This window comes from Eschscholzia californica, unplaced genomic scaffold (genome assembly GCF_041429995.1).
Source record: "Eschscholzia californica isolate CP2 unplaced genomic scaffold, dmEscCali1.0.p SCAF_4, whole genome shotgun sequence".
Classification (NCBI taxonomy): Eukaryota; Viridiplantae; Streptophyta; class Magnoliopsida; order Ranunculales; family Papaveraceae; genus Eschscholzia; species Eschscholzia californica.
This window is the reverse complement of record NW_028238461.1, coordinates 11,490,644-11,506,694: the sequence shown is the minus strand read 5'-3', so window position 1 is coordinate 11,506,694 and position 16,051 is coordinate 11,490,644. Positions and strand designations below refer to the sequence as shown.

General features: G+C 35.6%; 3 protein-coding genes across 3 annotated transcripts; all 3 read right to left on the bottom strand.

Annotated features, from left to right (window-relative positions):
- Positions 1-3,858: 3,858 nt before the first annotated feature.
- On the bottom strand, positions 3,859-7,702 carry LOC147542684 (GDSL esterase/lipase At3g26430-like). Its single transcript, XM_086635253.1, has 5 exons — positions 7,314-7,702; positions 5,925-6,131; positions 5,657-5,826; positions 4,887-5,157; positions 3,859-4,241 (listed from the first exon to the last, which is right to left on the bottom strand). Exons 1-5 carry the CDS (start codon positions 7,567-7,569, stop codon positions 3,979-3,981), a joined length of 1,167 nt encoding a protein of 388 aa, XP_086491379.1. The 5' UTR covers positions 7,570-7,702; the 3' UTR covers positions 3,859-3,978.
- Positions 7,703-9,117: 1,415 nt separating this feature from the next.
- On the bottom strand, positions 9,118-9,953 carry LOC147542683 (uncharacterized). Its single transcript, XM_086635254.1, has one exon. It carries the CDS (start codon positions 9,951-9,953, stop codon positions 9,267-9,269), a length of 687 nt encoding a protein of 228 aa, XP_086491380.1. The 3' UTR covers positions 9,118-9,266.
- A 911-nt stretch (positions 9,954-10,864) lies between these two features.
- LOC147542682 (GDSL esterase/lipase At3g26430-like) lies at positions 10,865-14,458 on the bottom strand. The gene is made up of 5 exons (XM_086635252.1): positions 14,069-14,458; positions 13,060-13,269; positions 12,793-12,962; positions 11,877-12,147; positions 10,865-11,216 (listed from the first exon to the last, which is right to left on the bottom strand). The coding sequence occupies exons 1-5, from the start codon at positions 14,322-14,324 to the stop codon at positions 10,954-10,956; spliced, it is 1,170 nt and encodes a 389-aa protein (XP_086491378.1). The 5' UTR covers positions 14,325-14,458; the 3' UTR covers positions 10,865-10,953.
- Between the last annotated feature and the right edge of the window lie 1,593 nt (positions 14,459-16,051).

The window sequence follows — 16,051 nt, the reverse complement described above, 5'->3', positions numbered from 1 at the left end:
AAATACTTTGCAGAGTCTACAATTATGTTACAACTGCTGCCACAATGGTATGAAGTTCACCTACTGTCACAAACAATTACATAAACATAATTCATCAAAAAAATGAAGAGAAATAGTAAGTGAAAACATAATGAAAACTAATTCATGAATTAAGTAGGCAAGTATTCTTCGTAGAAAGTAAAACATAATGAAAATTTATTCAAACATCAAGTTTACAAGTCTAGTCTTCTTGTTGTGACCACGTGTATGACACACGCTACACTTTATCGACTTCTTCCACTTTAATCCACTATTTGATATCCTCTTTCGCCTTCGTCTTCCAGGTTTCTTCTTCTCAGTCGATGGCAAAATAATAAGCTCGTCAGAATAATGATATGGAAGGTCATAATCAACAACAAGTTCAATAACCTTATCATACGATGCACGATAATGAGAAGCATGATAGAAATCACTAATGAAGTCATATGAACTATAACCTTGCAGTGCATTGCAAACACCTTGCAGTGCCTTTCAAATATCTTGTAGTGCGTTGTAAACACCTTTTAGTGCCTCGCAAATACCTTGCAATGAGCTTGCAGTGCCTTGCAAACAACCTGCACAGTCTTGCAATAACCTTGCAAACACCTTGCAGTACCCTGCAAATAGTTTGCAAATTAATTTTTGAATTGATTTAACATGAAATTTGTTACAAATTATTATATTTTGTCTAATAGAATGTTGTATCAAAAAATTAGCTAAAACCCCTACAAATTCATAATAGTTATTTTATAAGTTCTAGCACCATCATTTTACATTTATTCGAAAAACTTCCAAAGCTATCATGAAATTCTCATTTTGAACATAAATACCAATCATGATTGTCCAAGAAAAAATATTTCTCACAGGCATTTCATCTAAAAACTTTATAGCTATTATAACCAACCTAAGTCTTGTATAACCAACTAACATTGCATTCCAAGCAACATCTCTTTCAAGCATTTTATTAAACACATTTATTGCATCAACTATACTTTCACAACTTCCATATAAATCCAACAAATAAGTTTGAACATAAACATCTAAACTAACAAATTGTCATTCATAACTCATAATCTATTATTCAATGAAAATAAAGCAATGAAGAAGTTAGATTATACCTTGAAACACTATCAGATTCTCCTTCCATTGAAAGTATATACAACTTTTGAAACCCTAGCAAATAATGAAAGAAATTGCAATTTTCTCTCTCTGGAATTCACCACCAAAAACTAAACTGAAACACTCAAAATCACCTCCAAACAACATGCAAATAGATTAAATCACCAAAACCTAAAAACATCAACCTATCTTATAGCAAAAATCAATTCAACCCTAAAAATTCAACTCGGCCACCACAATTCCACTAGCTCGGATCGATCCCTAAAAAAACTTCTTGGTTTAGGTTTAATTGGGTTCCTAGGTATTTGTAATTGAATAAAGGGTAATTTGGACTTTTAAAAAGTGAGTGCATGTAAAAATGTCCTTCAGGCCTATTTTAAAAACTTACTTGGGCCCTAGCTGATTAAAAAGTTAGGCTGTCTTTTCATTCACTGTGGTTACAATTTCATTCGTAAGTGATATCGATCACAAAATTACATGGTAGATAATTCTTATTCCTCTAAGAGCTACATGAGAGTTACGCAAGTAAAGTTCTACATAGAACTTTCGAATGTAAAGTGTCTCATGAAGGGAAAGGAATTGACAAGACACAGACTCAAAGAAAAGACCCTAAAGGTAGACAAAAGAGATCCTTGAGATGGAGAATGAAAAGACCCTAAAGGTCGACAATATAGAATTTTATTATACTAATAATATAGAAAATACTAATTTATATCTCTCTCGACTTCCATTGTAGTAGTAGATTGATCATCCTTGATAAAACCGCGAAATGTTGAAGTAACGAGAGATCGTCAGTAACTGCTCCTTTTGAAGTGGATGGTGATGATTTCTCAAGTTGTTTATCTATGGCATCATTGATCCGTTTACCATCAAGGGAAGCAGTCTGTGACTTTGATCCAACACCTCATCTTCGATCTTTATACATATCCTACATACCCTTTTTCTTTTATTCTTCTGCTTCAGTTCTTCCCGATATATATATATATAAATGAAACTAATAATCGCCCTAATATCTGATAAATTAGGGGAAACTGAAAGGATAATGAATTGCGCACAGTGAATGAAAATTGAAATTTGTAGAGAAGATGTCAGTGAAAATTAGGGTTTCAGAGTGGAATATGAAATAACAGATCTAAAAGATAAAACCACCACCACATTATCCACTATGTTTGGCACCCGGAAATGAAATGTAATTGATAAGAATAATTTACTTTTTAGTCTTCGTGGGATAAGATTAGTAGAGATTGATTTTACGTCTAAATTTCTTGGTTTACCATTCTGAAGAAAAATGGGTCTTAAAATCATCTGTAAGAGGTAAATTTTATATTGTGTTTCTAAGAATAGTCTAGAATAATAGCATCAATTATATAATATTTAGGTTTATCTTCTCGTCACCGCTTAATTATTAGTTGGATGTTCACGAACTTAACATGAAATAAAAGGTGATGTGTCCAAATATGCAATAGTCAGACATCCTCTACATCGCTTACGAAAAAGAACATATGTTAGGCTCAAGAGAACGCCGCACGTTATGAAGTGTGTGAGAATAGTTCATGATACTCTCACGAATAAGAATTTAATATCTAGTTCTTCTTCTCATTTGGATGCCCACAAACTTAACAAGAACCCTATTATGTATTACGATTGCTTACGTAGCCTTCGCAATTTTATCCTCATGGAACACGGAGACAATATAAATTTATCGTGATTATCTGAAAATTTTAAAACTCACTGAATAAATATTCGGTTTCAGAAAGCTTCCCTCATCCGAAAGAGACTAGAGATGTCAACACTCTAATCAATTTATTGTGGTGGTTGATGGATTGGACCTTATATTTGAAATTCCATATTCGGGTTTGACTTGTTGATGCCGATTTTTTTTTTTAATTCTGTTGAAAGTTCGTGTTCTGTAGTGTCTAAATTTTGAAGAAAATGTTCCCCATTCAGAATTGCACAAAATTCAGCTTGTTGATGTTAATGGATATTAAGTCACAAAGTGTCTCATCAAAAAAAAAAGTCACAAAGTGAAATGAAGGTGAATGAGGTGAGTCAGAGAAGAGTGAGAGATATATGGTACTACAGGAGAGAGAAAAAAGTAGTGAGAGCCAAATAAGAGAGAGAAACGTCCTCTCTCCTAATGTCTTTTTTATCAGGCTAATATGTAACTAGGGGTGTACACGAGTCGAGCTCTTATTGAGCTACTCGAGCTCGGCTCGACTATTGCTCGTGCTCGACTCGAATATTAACGAGCACGAGCTTAACACGAGCCCAAAATCATGTTCGTTTATGTAAACGAGCCGAGCTTGATCATTCTTTAGTGTATCACGAGCTACTCGTGAACAACTCGTTTAACATACTCTTATAATATTGTAGTACATAATTACGTATTAGTATTGAAACTTGTACATGAAATATCAAACATTAAAAAATGATCGGAATATGAATCATTAATCATTATTATTGTATGTGACAAATGATCATTGAAGTATTTCGATAGTTTAGAAAGTTTTCATTTGAAGTATTTTGATAACCGAGCTTAAAAGAATGCGAGCTCGAGTTCGAGCTCGAGCTCTTTCAAACTTATACGAACCGAGCTTGAACAAGTGGACAATTACTCGAACGAACTCGAACTCGACAGTCAAATACACGAACCGAGCTTGAACATCTTACTACTAGGCTCGGCACTACTCGAGTACACCCCTATATGTAACAAGTCAACAGTTTCACGGTGAAATATGGAATTTATTTTTACTTCAATGATATCAGATATAAATATTGATGTTGTTTAATAAAATGAAGCTCTCAAGAAATAGTAGTTCAAGATGGAACCAAATTCGAAATTCAGTTGGGCTGTCTATGACATGCCATTTTCAAAGGAATGGGTGGGTCTGAAAATGAACCACCAACAATATGATCAAATATAAACTTGTTTGCTGCTTCAGTATAATGGACTCCATCCCAGTTAATCTTGACCTTTGGATCTTTACATGAACCAATAAATATCTCCTTACCATTTTCTATCCTCTTACTTCCACATCTATAATTTTTGTTGAAGTTATACTTACCTCCATCCCCACAACAAGCCTTCAATGGCTCCTTAAATCCTGCGCATTCATAATTAAAAGTTTACAGAATGAAAAGCAAAATTGTATAAATCTTGTCCAATGGAAAAAACGAAAAATCAAACCGAATCAAATTTTCAACACTTAAAATATGAATAGGCTCTTAATCTCAGGATCCAATTTGAATCTCCACGGGCCTAGTGATGCCATCGTGTCCAACCATATTTGCCTGACAGCTCGCGAAGGGCCCGAGGACTCTAAGGTCGGGCTTGGCTCGATTTGTCTTATAGTCGGGCCAAACCAAACAAATCAAAATTTAGCTTCGTAGAGTTGCCTATCCCCGTAAGAGACCCTGACTGGGTTAGGTCAGCCTACGTAGTCCAATTTGAAGCCTAGTGGAAGCGATCAAGTTTGGTCGAGCCCAATCGCTTTGGGAGGGTTTAAGACGGGTCATTGACCTCCACTGTCCGACCTCTCAATACTTCTGCCAAACGGAAAACATTTTAAAACTTTATCAATGTCAAATTGTGTCTAAACCAGGCCAGTATGCTAGCAAAGATAGCCTAGCGTGGCCTGGTCCAAGCCCGAGATTTAGTCAGACTGGACCTACCTTATACGAGTCAGACCTAAACTAGACTTGCACTTAAGAAGTGATTTTGTTAAGGTGGGGATGGAGCACGAGATTACCATATTTCGTGGCTTGGCTTATGAGAGAATACTTCACCGAATAAACATCAACATATGTGATTGCAGCGTGCGGAAGATCCTTGCGCAATTGGACAATTGCATCCTTTAGTCTATGGTTGAAAAACTGTGCTACTTTATTAAAAGGACGAGCACATCCCACACTATCAATCTGTCTTGCTTTGACCGGTAGACCGTCCAAAACGTAAGGTAGACAACCAACCGGGCCCGTATTATGGACCCAAAAGTATCTTCCTCCATGGGAATATATAGCCTGTTTGAATTCTTATCATTAGTGATATGTATGAATGGAGTTCGATACATATTGCTTTTAGGGCCTAAAATGTCCATAAAAATGGTAGTTGACTAGTTGTAGGAGGTGTTCAATTCATGTAACTGTCCATGTGTCTATGTCTTTTTTTTTGTTAAGAGTCCATGTGTCTATGTCATTCTGTAATGACTCTTGAAGTCTATGTTAAAAAAAAGATTGTCGTTAGACATCTTAATATATCATATGAACAAAAGATATGTTGAAAAATGCTAAATAATCAGAAATTTGGGGCCGACCACTGGTCTGTCCAGAATGTTCAGGCCATGGCCGGATTAATCGGGGCCGGTCACATCAACGATCACCCTGTGGTCGGTCCCAAAATTGGGTCTTTTAGCATTTCTCAATAAGGTTTTCCACCTAGTTAATTCTTATTTGACCGTATAATATTGTCTCGACCTTTTAAAGTATCTAATTGGTCGAACTACATGAATGTCTAAATTACCTTTATTACTAAGGAGAACTTGTCAAGTACATCAGGAACGTATGCACGAACTTGATCCGTAGACATATTTTGAAAGTACCCGGTAGCAAGATCATTCTGACCGATGTCAAATGTGTATAAAGCACGCGCGAAATCTTCTCGTTTGGGCATCAACTTTCCAAAAACACCTCCTACAATAATAAACATTTAAGTCCAAATAAACTAGTCAGAATCAGAATTGTTAGTGTTAAAATGAATTACAATTGAAAAATTTAGGGTTTTGAGTGACCTTGTGATCGAACAAACTGAGACCTTGTTGAAAACCCAGAGAACTCGTCCCATTGGACATTTAATGAAATTGGACTGAGACCTTGTGATAATGTTAGGTTTGGGGGTCTGATGGTTGAGGCCGCGGTTGCAAAATTAGCACCATGGCTAAAGTTGGCTCCAACTGCATCTAAGAATGCACTAAGATATGGTAATCCCAATTCCCCAGCTGCAAAATATATCATAAACAAAAATTATACCTAATTTTCAATATCTACTTTTACCAATTTCAACTATAGATTGTGACTTGTCTACAACTAAGTAATTAGACTTTCAGATTATCAAAGAGAACGTAATCGATACATGTAGAACTAAGATTTCATGTCAGAATAGGCTAACATAAAATTTGATAACGTTGTGAAAATTATTTTGGTATAACACTGAAAACTATATGCATACTTCGGTTCAAAATATTTATGAATAAGAGAGACATTCATACTCACGAAGTCTAATTTCATTTGTACTAGTTTAAAAAATAAAGTTGAATTATCTGTAAAACCGTGAAACCCTAGAATATTTGAAATCAATTTGAAATCTTATTGAACACAAGAACTTGTGGAGTTCTTATTGAAATCTTATTGAACGAAGTCTAATTTCATTTGTACTAGTTTAAAGATAGTGCTATTCATGGGAGTCAAACTCATGACCATTGACGTGGATGACATACTTTTCTCCGCTCTGCCATACACATTACAAGTACATTATTTTAGTATTAAGAAGACTTATTACCTGAAATTAAAGATTGGGCCCATGTTTGATGGGGGGGCCAGAGTGGACGCCCTGCCCGTCCCCCCTCAAACACGGCCCTGTGTCAATTTCAACTGCATCAACATTGATATTATATTATTATGCTTCCTCATAGACATTAATATAATGGCAGGAATCAGTCAACAGTTGGTAGCCCAAGTGGTTCCAAGGTGTTGACATAAACTCCAGAAAGCCCTGGAAGTCCTAGGTTCGAATCTCAGAGAAGGTGGAATCTCTGGTTATTTGATTTGGGATTATTAGGGTGTAAATAATGTAGTTGGGCTTTAGGCCGTCGTCTTGTCTTGTTGGGCTATAGGCCCGGTCTTGTTTCAGTTTGAGTGGCAGTTATTGAGCTTATGACTAACGTAGATCGTAGTCGACTAAATACAATTTATTTTTATATTCATATCTTTTAAATGAATCCCACGTTTTAAAACTTCAAAAATCAATGTTATCTTAAACAGCGGGATATATCTTTGGTTTAGCTAACTAATATATCAATCTATAATTTATATCATTAGTGATATTCTATCGTGTGACATTTAAGAAAAAAGACATAAATAATAACGTAAATCTATATAACGTCTCATGAGTATATACGTACCTATAAAATCAATAACAAGACGGCCATCGGAATATCTTCCGGCCGGGTGGTTGAAATATGTCTCCCCATTTGGTGGTTGAGCTTGTACAAAAGCCGCGGAGAAACCTCCGGTGTCGGAGTTGGAGTCGCCAAAGTTGAATATCACCGGAAAATTACAAGAACCACTTGAAGCAAATACAGAAGTTGAAACTAATAATATTAATAAAATTAAAAGATTGGAACTAACAAAGGTTAGTCTAAAGCTATGGTAGTCCATAACAGAGAGAGAAAGGTTGGAGATCGAGGGAAAGAGATAGAGGGAGTGAGGTCGAGTGGGTGAAGTGTGAGAAAGGGAGTGTTAATATACAAGTGGGAGATAGAAAGTAGTACTAGTTAGAAAGGTGAGAGGGACTGCCACCGTTCACATGTTCTTCTTCATTTATTTACTTGTCTTGTCAAAAATACCCATGCCTGAAAAGCCTATTTTCTTCACTAGGTCAAGTCAATATGGGTATTTTTGTCATTTGAAACTTGACAATAGAGAACAATCACTTTCTTAACGAGAGTGACAGTCTGATTGCAACAAAAAAAAGAGAGCGATAGTCTACCAATAAATTAATGAATTATCTCAGCTAGATTGATTTAAAGAGAAAAAATGCACCCATTTATGCTCTTTAAGTCTACATACACCGCCCAAAATTCAACAGGATAGTGACGGGATTGAGTCTCATTTTTCTTTTCTTAATTAACATCTTCTAACTAAGATGTTTCTTCTCGGCTTCACTTATCAACTTCCTCGTTATGTGAGAGGTGTATACGAGGAGAGATATTATTGTTTGTACATATAACACCATTGTAGATTATCATTTGTACATTTAACACCCCCATAGGTTTATAGTTGGGAGGACCAATAAAGCCACTTAATTTGACTATAACAAAGTTTGGTCTATTATGGCCTTGGAGGGTGCTATAAGCTTTGGCCTTTTCCTTGTTAGAAATTTCCATGGAACCACAAGTGATTTGTACCTAGGGATATTGAGTTTTTATTCCAATTGGTCTCTTTCTTTATCATTTCGTTTTTTGAATTTACGAGCATATAGACCAAAAAACACCTCCTAATAACAGTTTTAATCCTCCATAATCTCATAAAGGGTTTAAAAACCAAAATATTAATCTTAATGGATATCTAGTCAATTTGGATTAATCTAGAGAGAAAACACAAATTCCTAGAATATATAATAAATTTTAATACCTAAACTAATCTTCCTTAAATATACAAACACATTTATCTTCTAATTCACCAAATATCTTTTCTATTTTTATCTCCCAATTTCTCTCTCCAATCACGTTTCTAAACAAAGAAACTGTGATCTTCATTATAAATCTGTAACCGAAATCTAAATAATGGTTTTCTTTCTCTCTTTACATCTTAATCTTCTGGAATTCCTCCATTAAATCAGAAACATTGTTTCATATTCATTAGAGCTGCTGAAATCATCTTCTTTATCGTTTCATATTCATTAGAGCTGCTGAAATCATCTTCTTCATCAAAAAATCAAGCTGCTGAAATCATCTTCTTCATCGTTAATCAGGTAAAACACATTATTGAAGTCAATTTTCGTCTGTTTTATAAGTTTTTATATTCTGTTTCAGTTTATTATAACAGATTATCTCTCTCTAAAGTTGATCATATATGATTTTGAGTAAAAGTTTCAAAGATTTGTTTACTAATTCATTATTTTTCGAATGTTTGATGTTTATTTTCTTTTCTGAATCCTTCAAATCGAGTATGTTATTATTGCAATCAATCATCATATCATATATCTTTAGATTGTTGTTTAAGCTTAATGATATTCACATTTGTTCTTCAGATCTCATTTTCAATTCGCACAGATTTATGAAACCGGCGTTTTTTCGTACGGTTCCTCATAACAGAATCTACATTACATGTAGTTTCTGATAAATTCCCATAATTTATAGTAAATTACTCAAACATCTTCCGTACGATGTTTTTATAACAGAAAACATAATATATGTATCTTGCAACAAATTATCCATACGGAAACCATGAGTATGCCCACCATGAAATGAATTCGAAAAACCATATGGGTAACCAGCAGTTGATCCATACATTGAAGTATCAGGGAACCCGTGAACTTGAAGATTAAAAAGCGAAGGAATCAAACCACCAAAGGCTGCAGAAAGTGTGAAATTCCCAAACCTAGCGTTTCCCATTGGTGCAAACCCACCTCTGAATCCAAATCCATTATGATTATGATGATGATGATGATGAAAATGGTTTGGACATGGAGGAGGAGCGGTTTCAGGCCTTTGACCTGACGGACGATTAGGAATGTGAACACCAGGAATAGATTTAGACCTCGGATCCGTCGCCGTTTTTCCTCTTCCATAAAGAGGAACCAATTTCTCTTCCTCTATAAGGGCTTTACAAACAGGACATTCCTGTGAATGATAGTGAATATGGAGCCATTTATAAAGACATGGCCAACAAAAAAGATGACCACAGAGTGTCACAATCGGATCTTGAGCAAGCTCGAAACAAATATTGCATTCAAAGCTACCTGCATCATTGCTACCAGTTCCTGAACAAGATGGGTTTTGTGGTGGTATGTTTGTTGAATCCCCAAACTCATCATCCATTTCTTAAAACCTAACAAAATAAAATTCCTTTGTCAAACCTATTTACTTGATTTCACGAACCAGAGATCTAATTTACCCTAGAAACTACTCTAACTAATAGGAACCCCAATCTTGGTCATATAACAAAAAAATTCATTATAATTGTTTAAAATCAAACTATCCCCCAAAATTTACAATAATTAGGGATCTCAATTTGGATTACGTCAATGAATTTCATTTTTAAATGATTAGAATCAAACTCATTCCCCAATTACCAAAACCCTAAACTCATTCCCCAATTACCTCCTCTCTCTCTCTCTAGATCTGTTCTAGAGAGAGAGAAGAAAGAAAAAAAAGTTTTAGAGAGAGAGAGGTAGAGGAAAAAAAAGTTTTTTTTTTTAGGTTTGAAGTAGCCGGCCGGAAATTGGCCGGTCGGCGACTCTCACCGGAGAAGATGATGAGTTGGCTAGAAGATGAGGTGGCAGAGAGAGATTATGAGATGGAGGAGAGAGAAATGTTGACTGGTTAACGGTGTTATAACGGAATCTTAAAAAGGGGCCATATGAGTATTTTTGCTAATCTAGGAGGCTAGGCAGGAAATTGGTCACAAAGTTGGGGGCCATTTGGAAAATAACCCATTTAATTATAAGATGTCACCTAAACAAATTTGAAGTTTTCGGAGTGTTGCATTAGAGATGTCTTCAAAAACTTAACAAATTGAACGATTAGAATTTGTTTTGGAGGTTTTGGATGGGAGACGCTCTAAGGGAGCCATTATCTAATTAACAGGATTAATATGGTCCATCAGAGAGCTCTATCGATGGTAGCTCCTTGCCTATGCGTATTCACTCTCGCTATCTCCACCTAAAATGTAACAAGTCTTGTAACAACAGTTTCATGGTAAAATATAACAAGTCTGATAACAACAGCACTTCAATGAAATCAGATATTAATATTGCTGTTGTTTACGAAAATGAAGCTCTCAAGAAATAGTAGTTCAAGATGGAACCAAATTGGAAATTTAGTTGGGCTGTCTATGACATGCCATTTTCAAAGGAATGGGTGGGTCTGAAAATGAACCACCAACAATATGATCAAATATAAACTTGTTTGCTGCTTCAGTATAGTGGACTCCATCCCAGTTAATCTTGACCTTTGGATCTTTACATGAACCAACAAAAATCTCTTTATCATCTTTTATAATCTTACTTCCACATCCATATTGCTTGTTGTAGTTATATTTCCCTCCATACCCACAACAAGCCTTCAATGGCTCCTTAAATCCTGCGCATTCATAATTAAAAGTTTACAGAATGAGAAACAACGTTACAACAACCGAGCATAAATCATGCCCAGTTCAGAAAATGAACAATCTAGTCGAATCAAGTTCTCAACACTTAAAACGCGATAGGCTCTTAATCTCAGGATCCAATTTAAAGGTCCATTGGCCTTATGGCCTAGTGATGCCATCGGGTTCAACCATATTTGTCTGACCGCTCGCGGAGGGCACGAGGACTCTAAGGTCGGGTCTGGCCTGGTTTGTCTAATAGTTAGACCAAACCAACAAATTAAAATAGCTGGGTAGAGCAACCTAGCCCCGTACGAGACCCCTGACTGGTTAGGTCAGCCTACGTAATCCAATTTGAAGCCTAGTGGACGCGATCAAGTTCCAGCCCAATCGCTCTGGGAGGGTTCAAGACGGGTCATTGATGACCTTCACTGTTCGACCTCTCAATACTTCTGCCAAACGGAAAACATTTTAAAACTTTATCAATTGTCAAATTGTGTCTAAACCAGGCCAGTATGCTAGCAAAGATAGCCTAGGGTGGCCTGGTCCAAGCCTGAGATTTAGTCAGACTGGACCTTTTTTATACAAGTCGGACCTAAACTAGAGTTGCACTTAAGAAGTGATTTTGTTAAGGTGTGGATGGAGCATGAGATTACCATATTTCGTGGCTTGGCTTATGAGAGAGTACTTCACCGAATAAACATCAACGTACGTGATTGCAGCGGACGGAAGTTCCTTGCGCAATTGGACAATTGCTTTCTTTAATCTATGGTTGAAAAACTGTGCTACTTTATTATAAGGACGAGCACATCCCGCACTATCAATTTGTCTTGCCTTCACTGGTAGACGGTCCAAAACGTATGGTAGACAACCAACCGGACCTGTATTATGGACCCAAAAATATCTTCCTCCATGGTCATATATATCCTGTATGAATTATTATCATTAAGTATATAAATAAAACGTACGAATGGGCTTTCATACCCATATGATAGCTTGTATGGCTCCTAAAAAGATGGTGGATGATTAGTTGTAGGAGTTATCGAATTCATGTATCTGTCAGTGTATCTATGTCATATTGTAATGACTCTTGAAGTATATGTTAAAAAAAGATTATCGTTTGACATCCTAAGAACAGGAAATATGTTGAAAAATGGTAAATGACCCGAAATTTGAGACTGACCACGGGTCTGGCCAGAATGGTCAGGCCATGGCCAAACTAATCGTGGCTGGCCTCATCAACAATCACCCTGTGGTCGGCCCTAAAATTGGGGTCTTTTAGCATTTCTCAAAAAGGTTCTCCACCTACTTAATTTCTATTCGACCGTATGATGATAAAATGAGAAGTAAAAGAGGCGTGAAATAACGATACCGTCACACTCATCTCTCCCCTCCTGTCCTATTAGCGAGAGGGCCAAGTGGGAGATCAAAGAGGCACACCAAATGAAATTATTGTAATATAAAACCTCAGAATTAGTAATATCGTATAGAAATGTTCTTATACCAATTTTCGATGTTGTCTCAACCTTTTTAAGTATCTAATTAGTCAAATTACACGAATGTCTAAATTACCTTTATTATTAAGGAGAACTTGTCAAGTACATCAGGAACGTATGCACGAACTTGATCTGTAGACATATTTTGAAAGTACCCTGAAGTAAGATCATTCTGACCGATGTCAAATGTGTATAAAGCACGTGAGAAATCTTCTTTTTTGGGCATCAGCTTTCCAAAAAAACCTCCTACAATAATAAACATTTAAGTTGAAATGAACTAGTCAGAGTCGGAATCGGTAGTGTTAAAATGAATTACAATTGAAGAATTTAGGGTTTGAATTACCTTGTGATCGAACAAACTGAGACCTTGTTGAAAACCCAGAGAACTCGTACCATTGGACATTTAATGAAATTGGACTGACTCCACCTTGTGATAATGTTAGGTTTGAGGGTCTGATGGTTGAGGCCGCGGTTGCAAAATTAGCACCATGGCTAAAGTTGGCTCCAACTGCATCTAAGAATGCACTAAGATATGGTAATCCCAAACCCCCAGCTGCAAAATATATCATAAACAAATATTATACCTACTTTTCAATATCTACTTTTACCAATTTCAACTATAGACTGTGACTTGTCTATTAGTGGTGGTCTGAGGCAAAAGAAGATTTTGGCGCGGAAAATGGGATTTGTTCGGCCAGCACTAGGCGGGGTACGTGTCTTTTTCTCTCTCTAAATCCTGTTGGCCATATATAGGGGTCGAGATTCAGTCAGAATAGTGGTGGGACGGACTACCACGACATATTTTACATGAGAGGTGTGCACCGTGCACGTATACCAGTAGACTATCTAAATGGAGTTTCTCACAAAAAGGGGGTATTGTAGCCGTGGAAAGTACTTCACACTAAATAACAAAATCCTCCTAACTTAGAAGAGCTAGAAAAGAAGAAAAAGAAAAGACGGCCTACCAAACAATAATGTGAAAGAACAAAAGGATAATGAATAAGCTGATGTCAATCTCAACTGCATCAACATTGATATTATGCTTCCTCTGAGACATCATTATAATATATAGTACGAATCTGAAATATCGATGGTGCATCATAATTTTATAAGTACAATCCATTTTTATATTCGAATCTTCTAAATGAATATGCACGTTTTAAAAATTCAAAATCAATGTTTATTTTATACAATGGGATATCTCTGGCATAGCTACCTAATGTATCAATATAATATATATATATATATATATATATATATATCACTAGTGATATTCTATCATGTGACATTTAAGACAAAACAATCATAATAACAATGTAAATCTATATAATGTCTCATGAGTATATATGTACCTATAAAATCAATAACAAGACGGCCATCGGAATATCTTCCGGCAGGGTGGTTGAAATATGTCTCCCCGCTTGGTGGTTGAGCTTGTCCAAAAGCGGCGGAGAAACCTCCAGTGTCGGAGTTGGAGTCACCAAAGTTGAATACTGCCGGAAAATGACAAGAACCACTTGAAGCAAATACAGAAGTTGAAACTAATAATATTAATGAAATTAAAAGATTGGAACTAACAAAGGTTAGTCTAAAGCTATGGTAGTCCATAACAGAGAGAGAGAAAGGTTGGAGAGGGAAAGAGATAGAGGGAGTGAGGTCGAGTGGGTGAAGTGTGAGAAAGAGAGTGTTAATATAAAAGTGGGAGTTAGAAAAGTAGTACTAGTTAGAAAGGTGAGAGGGACTGCCACTATTCACATGTTCTTCTTTATTTATTTACTTGTCTTGTCAAAAATACCCATGCCTAAAAAGCCTATTTCCTTGACTTGTTAAACAATATGGGTATTTTTGTCAATTAAAACTTGACGAGAGCAAAAATGCATTCACTTCTTTTCTCTAAATTTACATACTCCGTTCGGGATTCAGCAAGATAGTGACCGGACAAAGTCTCATTTTTCTTTTGTTAATTAACATCTTCTAACTAAAATAATTTTTCTCTGCTCCACTCATCAACTATCTCCTTATGTGAGAGGTGTATACGAGTAGATATATTATTATTTGCATATAACACAATTGTAGATTATCATTTGTACATCTAACACCGGCATAGGTTTATAGTTTGGTGGAGACACTTAATTTAGTTCAACAAAAAAAAAAAAAACAAAGACACTCTTAATTTCTTTTTCTTTTTTGATTTTAAAGGAAGACAGTTAGTTTGATTATAACAAAGTTTGGTCCATTATGGCCTCCGAGGGTGCTATAAGCTTTGGCATTTTCCTTGTTAGAAATTTCTATAGAACCACAAGTGATTTGTACCAAGGGTTACTGAGTTTTCATTTCAATGGGTCTCTTTCTTTATCATTTCTTTATACCGGTTGATTATAGAAGGGGAGTGCTACAATGACAAAAAAAATTTGATTTAATTTATGACTTAATGACTTGCCTTCACTAAAAGACAAAAAAAATTAAAATTTGACTATAATCAAGACCGTTTTTAAGTTCAACAAAAAAAAAAACCGTTTTTTATCCAGGTGAGTCACTAAGTCATTTTCAACAAGAAAAAAAAAGAGTTACTAAATCATAAATAAAGTCAATATGGTAAGTATATTTAGCATATCCCTTTATTATAAAGTTTTCAACAAAAAAATTTGATTATAAGGTGGATTTCTAATATTTACCACCATTACGAGGGGAGTCCATAAAATATAATCTGCATTACCTTACCCAAATAGCTAACTAGGAAAGCGAATCAAATAGAAATGACTCAAATTATTCATTTTTACCTAAACTTTCAAAGCGGGTTATCTTTTATTTTAGCATATTCGAATTCCCATATAAATAACACAAGACTTCGAAATGTGTCAGCTTGTTTCAATTATTTTAAGTAACTGGTCGAGTATAAGAGAAGAGTTCATCGAAACTAGTAAAGGAAAAAACGTACACAATTATAGTTTGTTTTTCTTTTCAGAGCAAATTAAGGTAAAAGTTTGCTGAAAAGCAAGCCGAAAGAGAAAACCGATTGGACCGCCGTGAAATCTGTTACAACATAGACACGTTTTAAGCAAAGAATCTGTCTTTTTTACTTGTAGGTGATGGCAGCTTGGTCCATGAGGTGAATGCTACATGAAATTACTTACATGGGCCTCATGACTCATGAGGGCTTTTTTCGTGTCGAATTTATAATGAGGTAAATTTAGCCCTCTATCTATTTTCCATCTCAAACATTAAAATCTCGGACCCATGTTTCATCTCTACGATTTGCTAACAACAATGCTACTTAGTCCGACTTAATATATAGCCCAAAAACGAAACTCCTTTACAACCAGCAATTTTACCTT

Excerpts from the sequence above, each read along its gene's own strand:
- LOC147542683 (XM_086635254.1), bottom strand. The coding sequence starts at position 9,953 with ATGGATGATGAGTTTGGGGATTCAACAAACATACCACCACAAAACCCA.
- LOC147542682 (XM_086635252.1), bottom strand. The coding sequence starts at position 14,324 with ATGGACTACCATAGCTTTAGACTAACCTTTGTTAGTTCCAATCTTTTA. Across the intron at positions 13,270-14,068 it reads TCTTGTTATTGATTTTATAG|CTGGGGGTTTGGGATTACCA; the intron begins GTACATATATAC and ends TATATTTTGCAG. Across the intron at positions 11,217-11,876 it reads AAGCCAAGCCACGAAATATG|GATTTAAGGAGCCATTGAAG; the intron begins GTAATCTCATGC and ends ATGAATGCGCAG.
- LOC147542684 (XM_086635253.1), bottom strand. The coding sequence starts at position 7,569 with ATGGACTACCATAGCTTTAGACTAACCTTTGTTAGTTCCAATCTTTTA. Across the intron at positions 6,132-7,313 it reads TCTTGTTATTGATTTTATAG|CTGGGGAATTGGGATTACCA; the intron begins GTACGTATATAC and ends TATATTTTGCAG. Across the intron at positions 5,827-5,924 it reads TCAGTTTGTTCGATCACAAG|GAGGTGTTTTTGGAAAGTTG; the intron begins GTCACTCAAAAC and ends TTATTATTGTAG.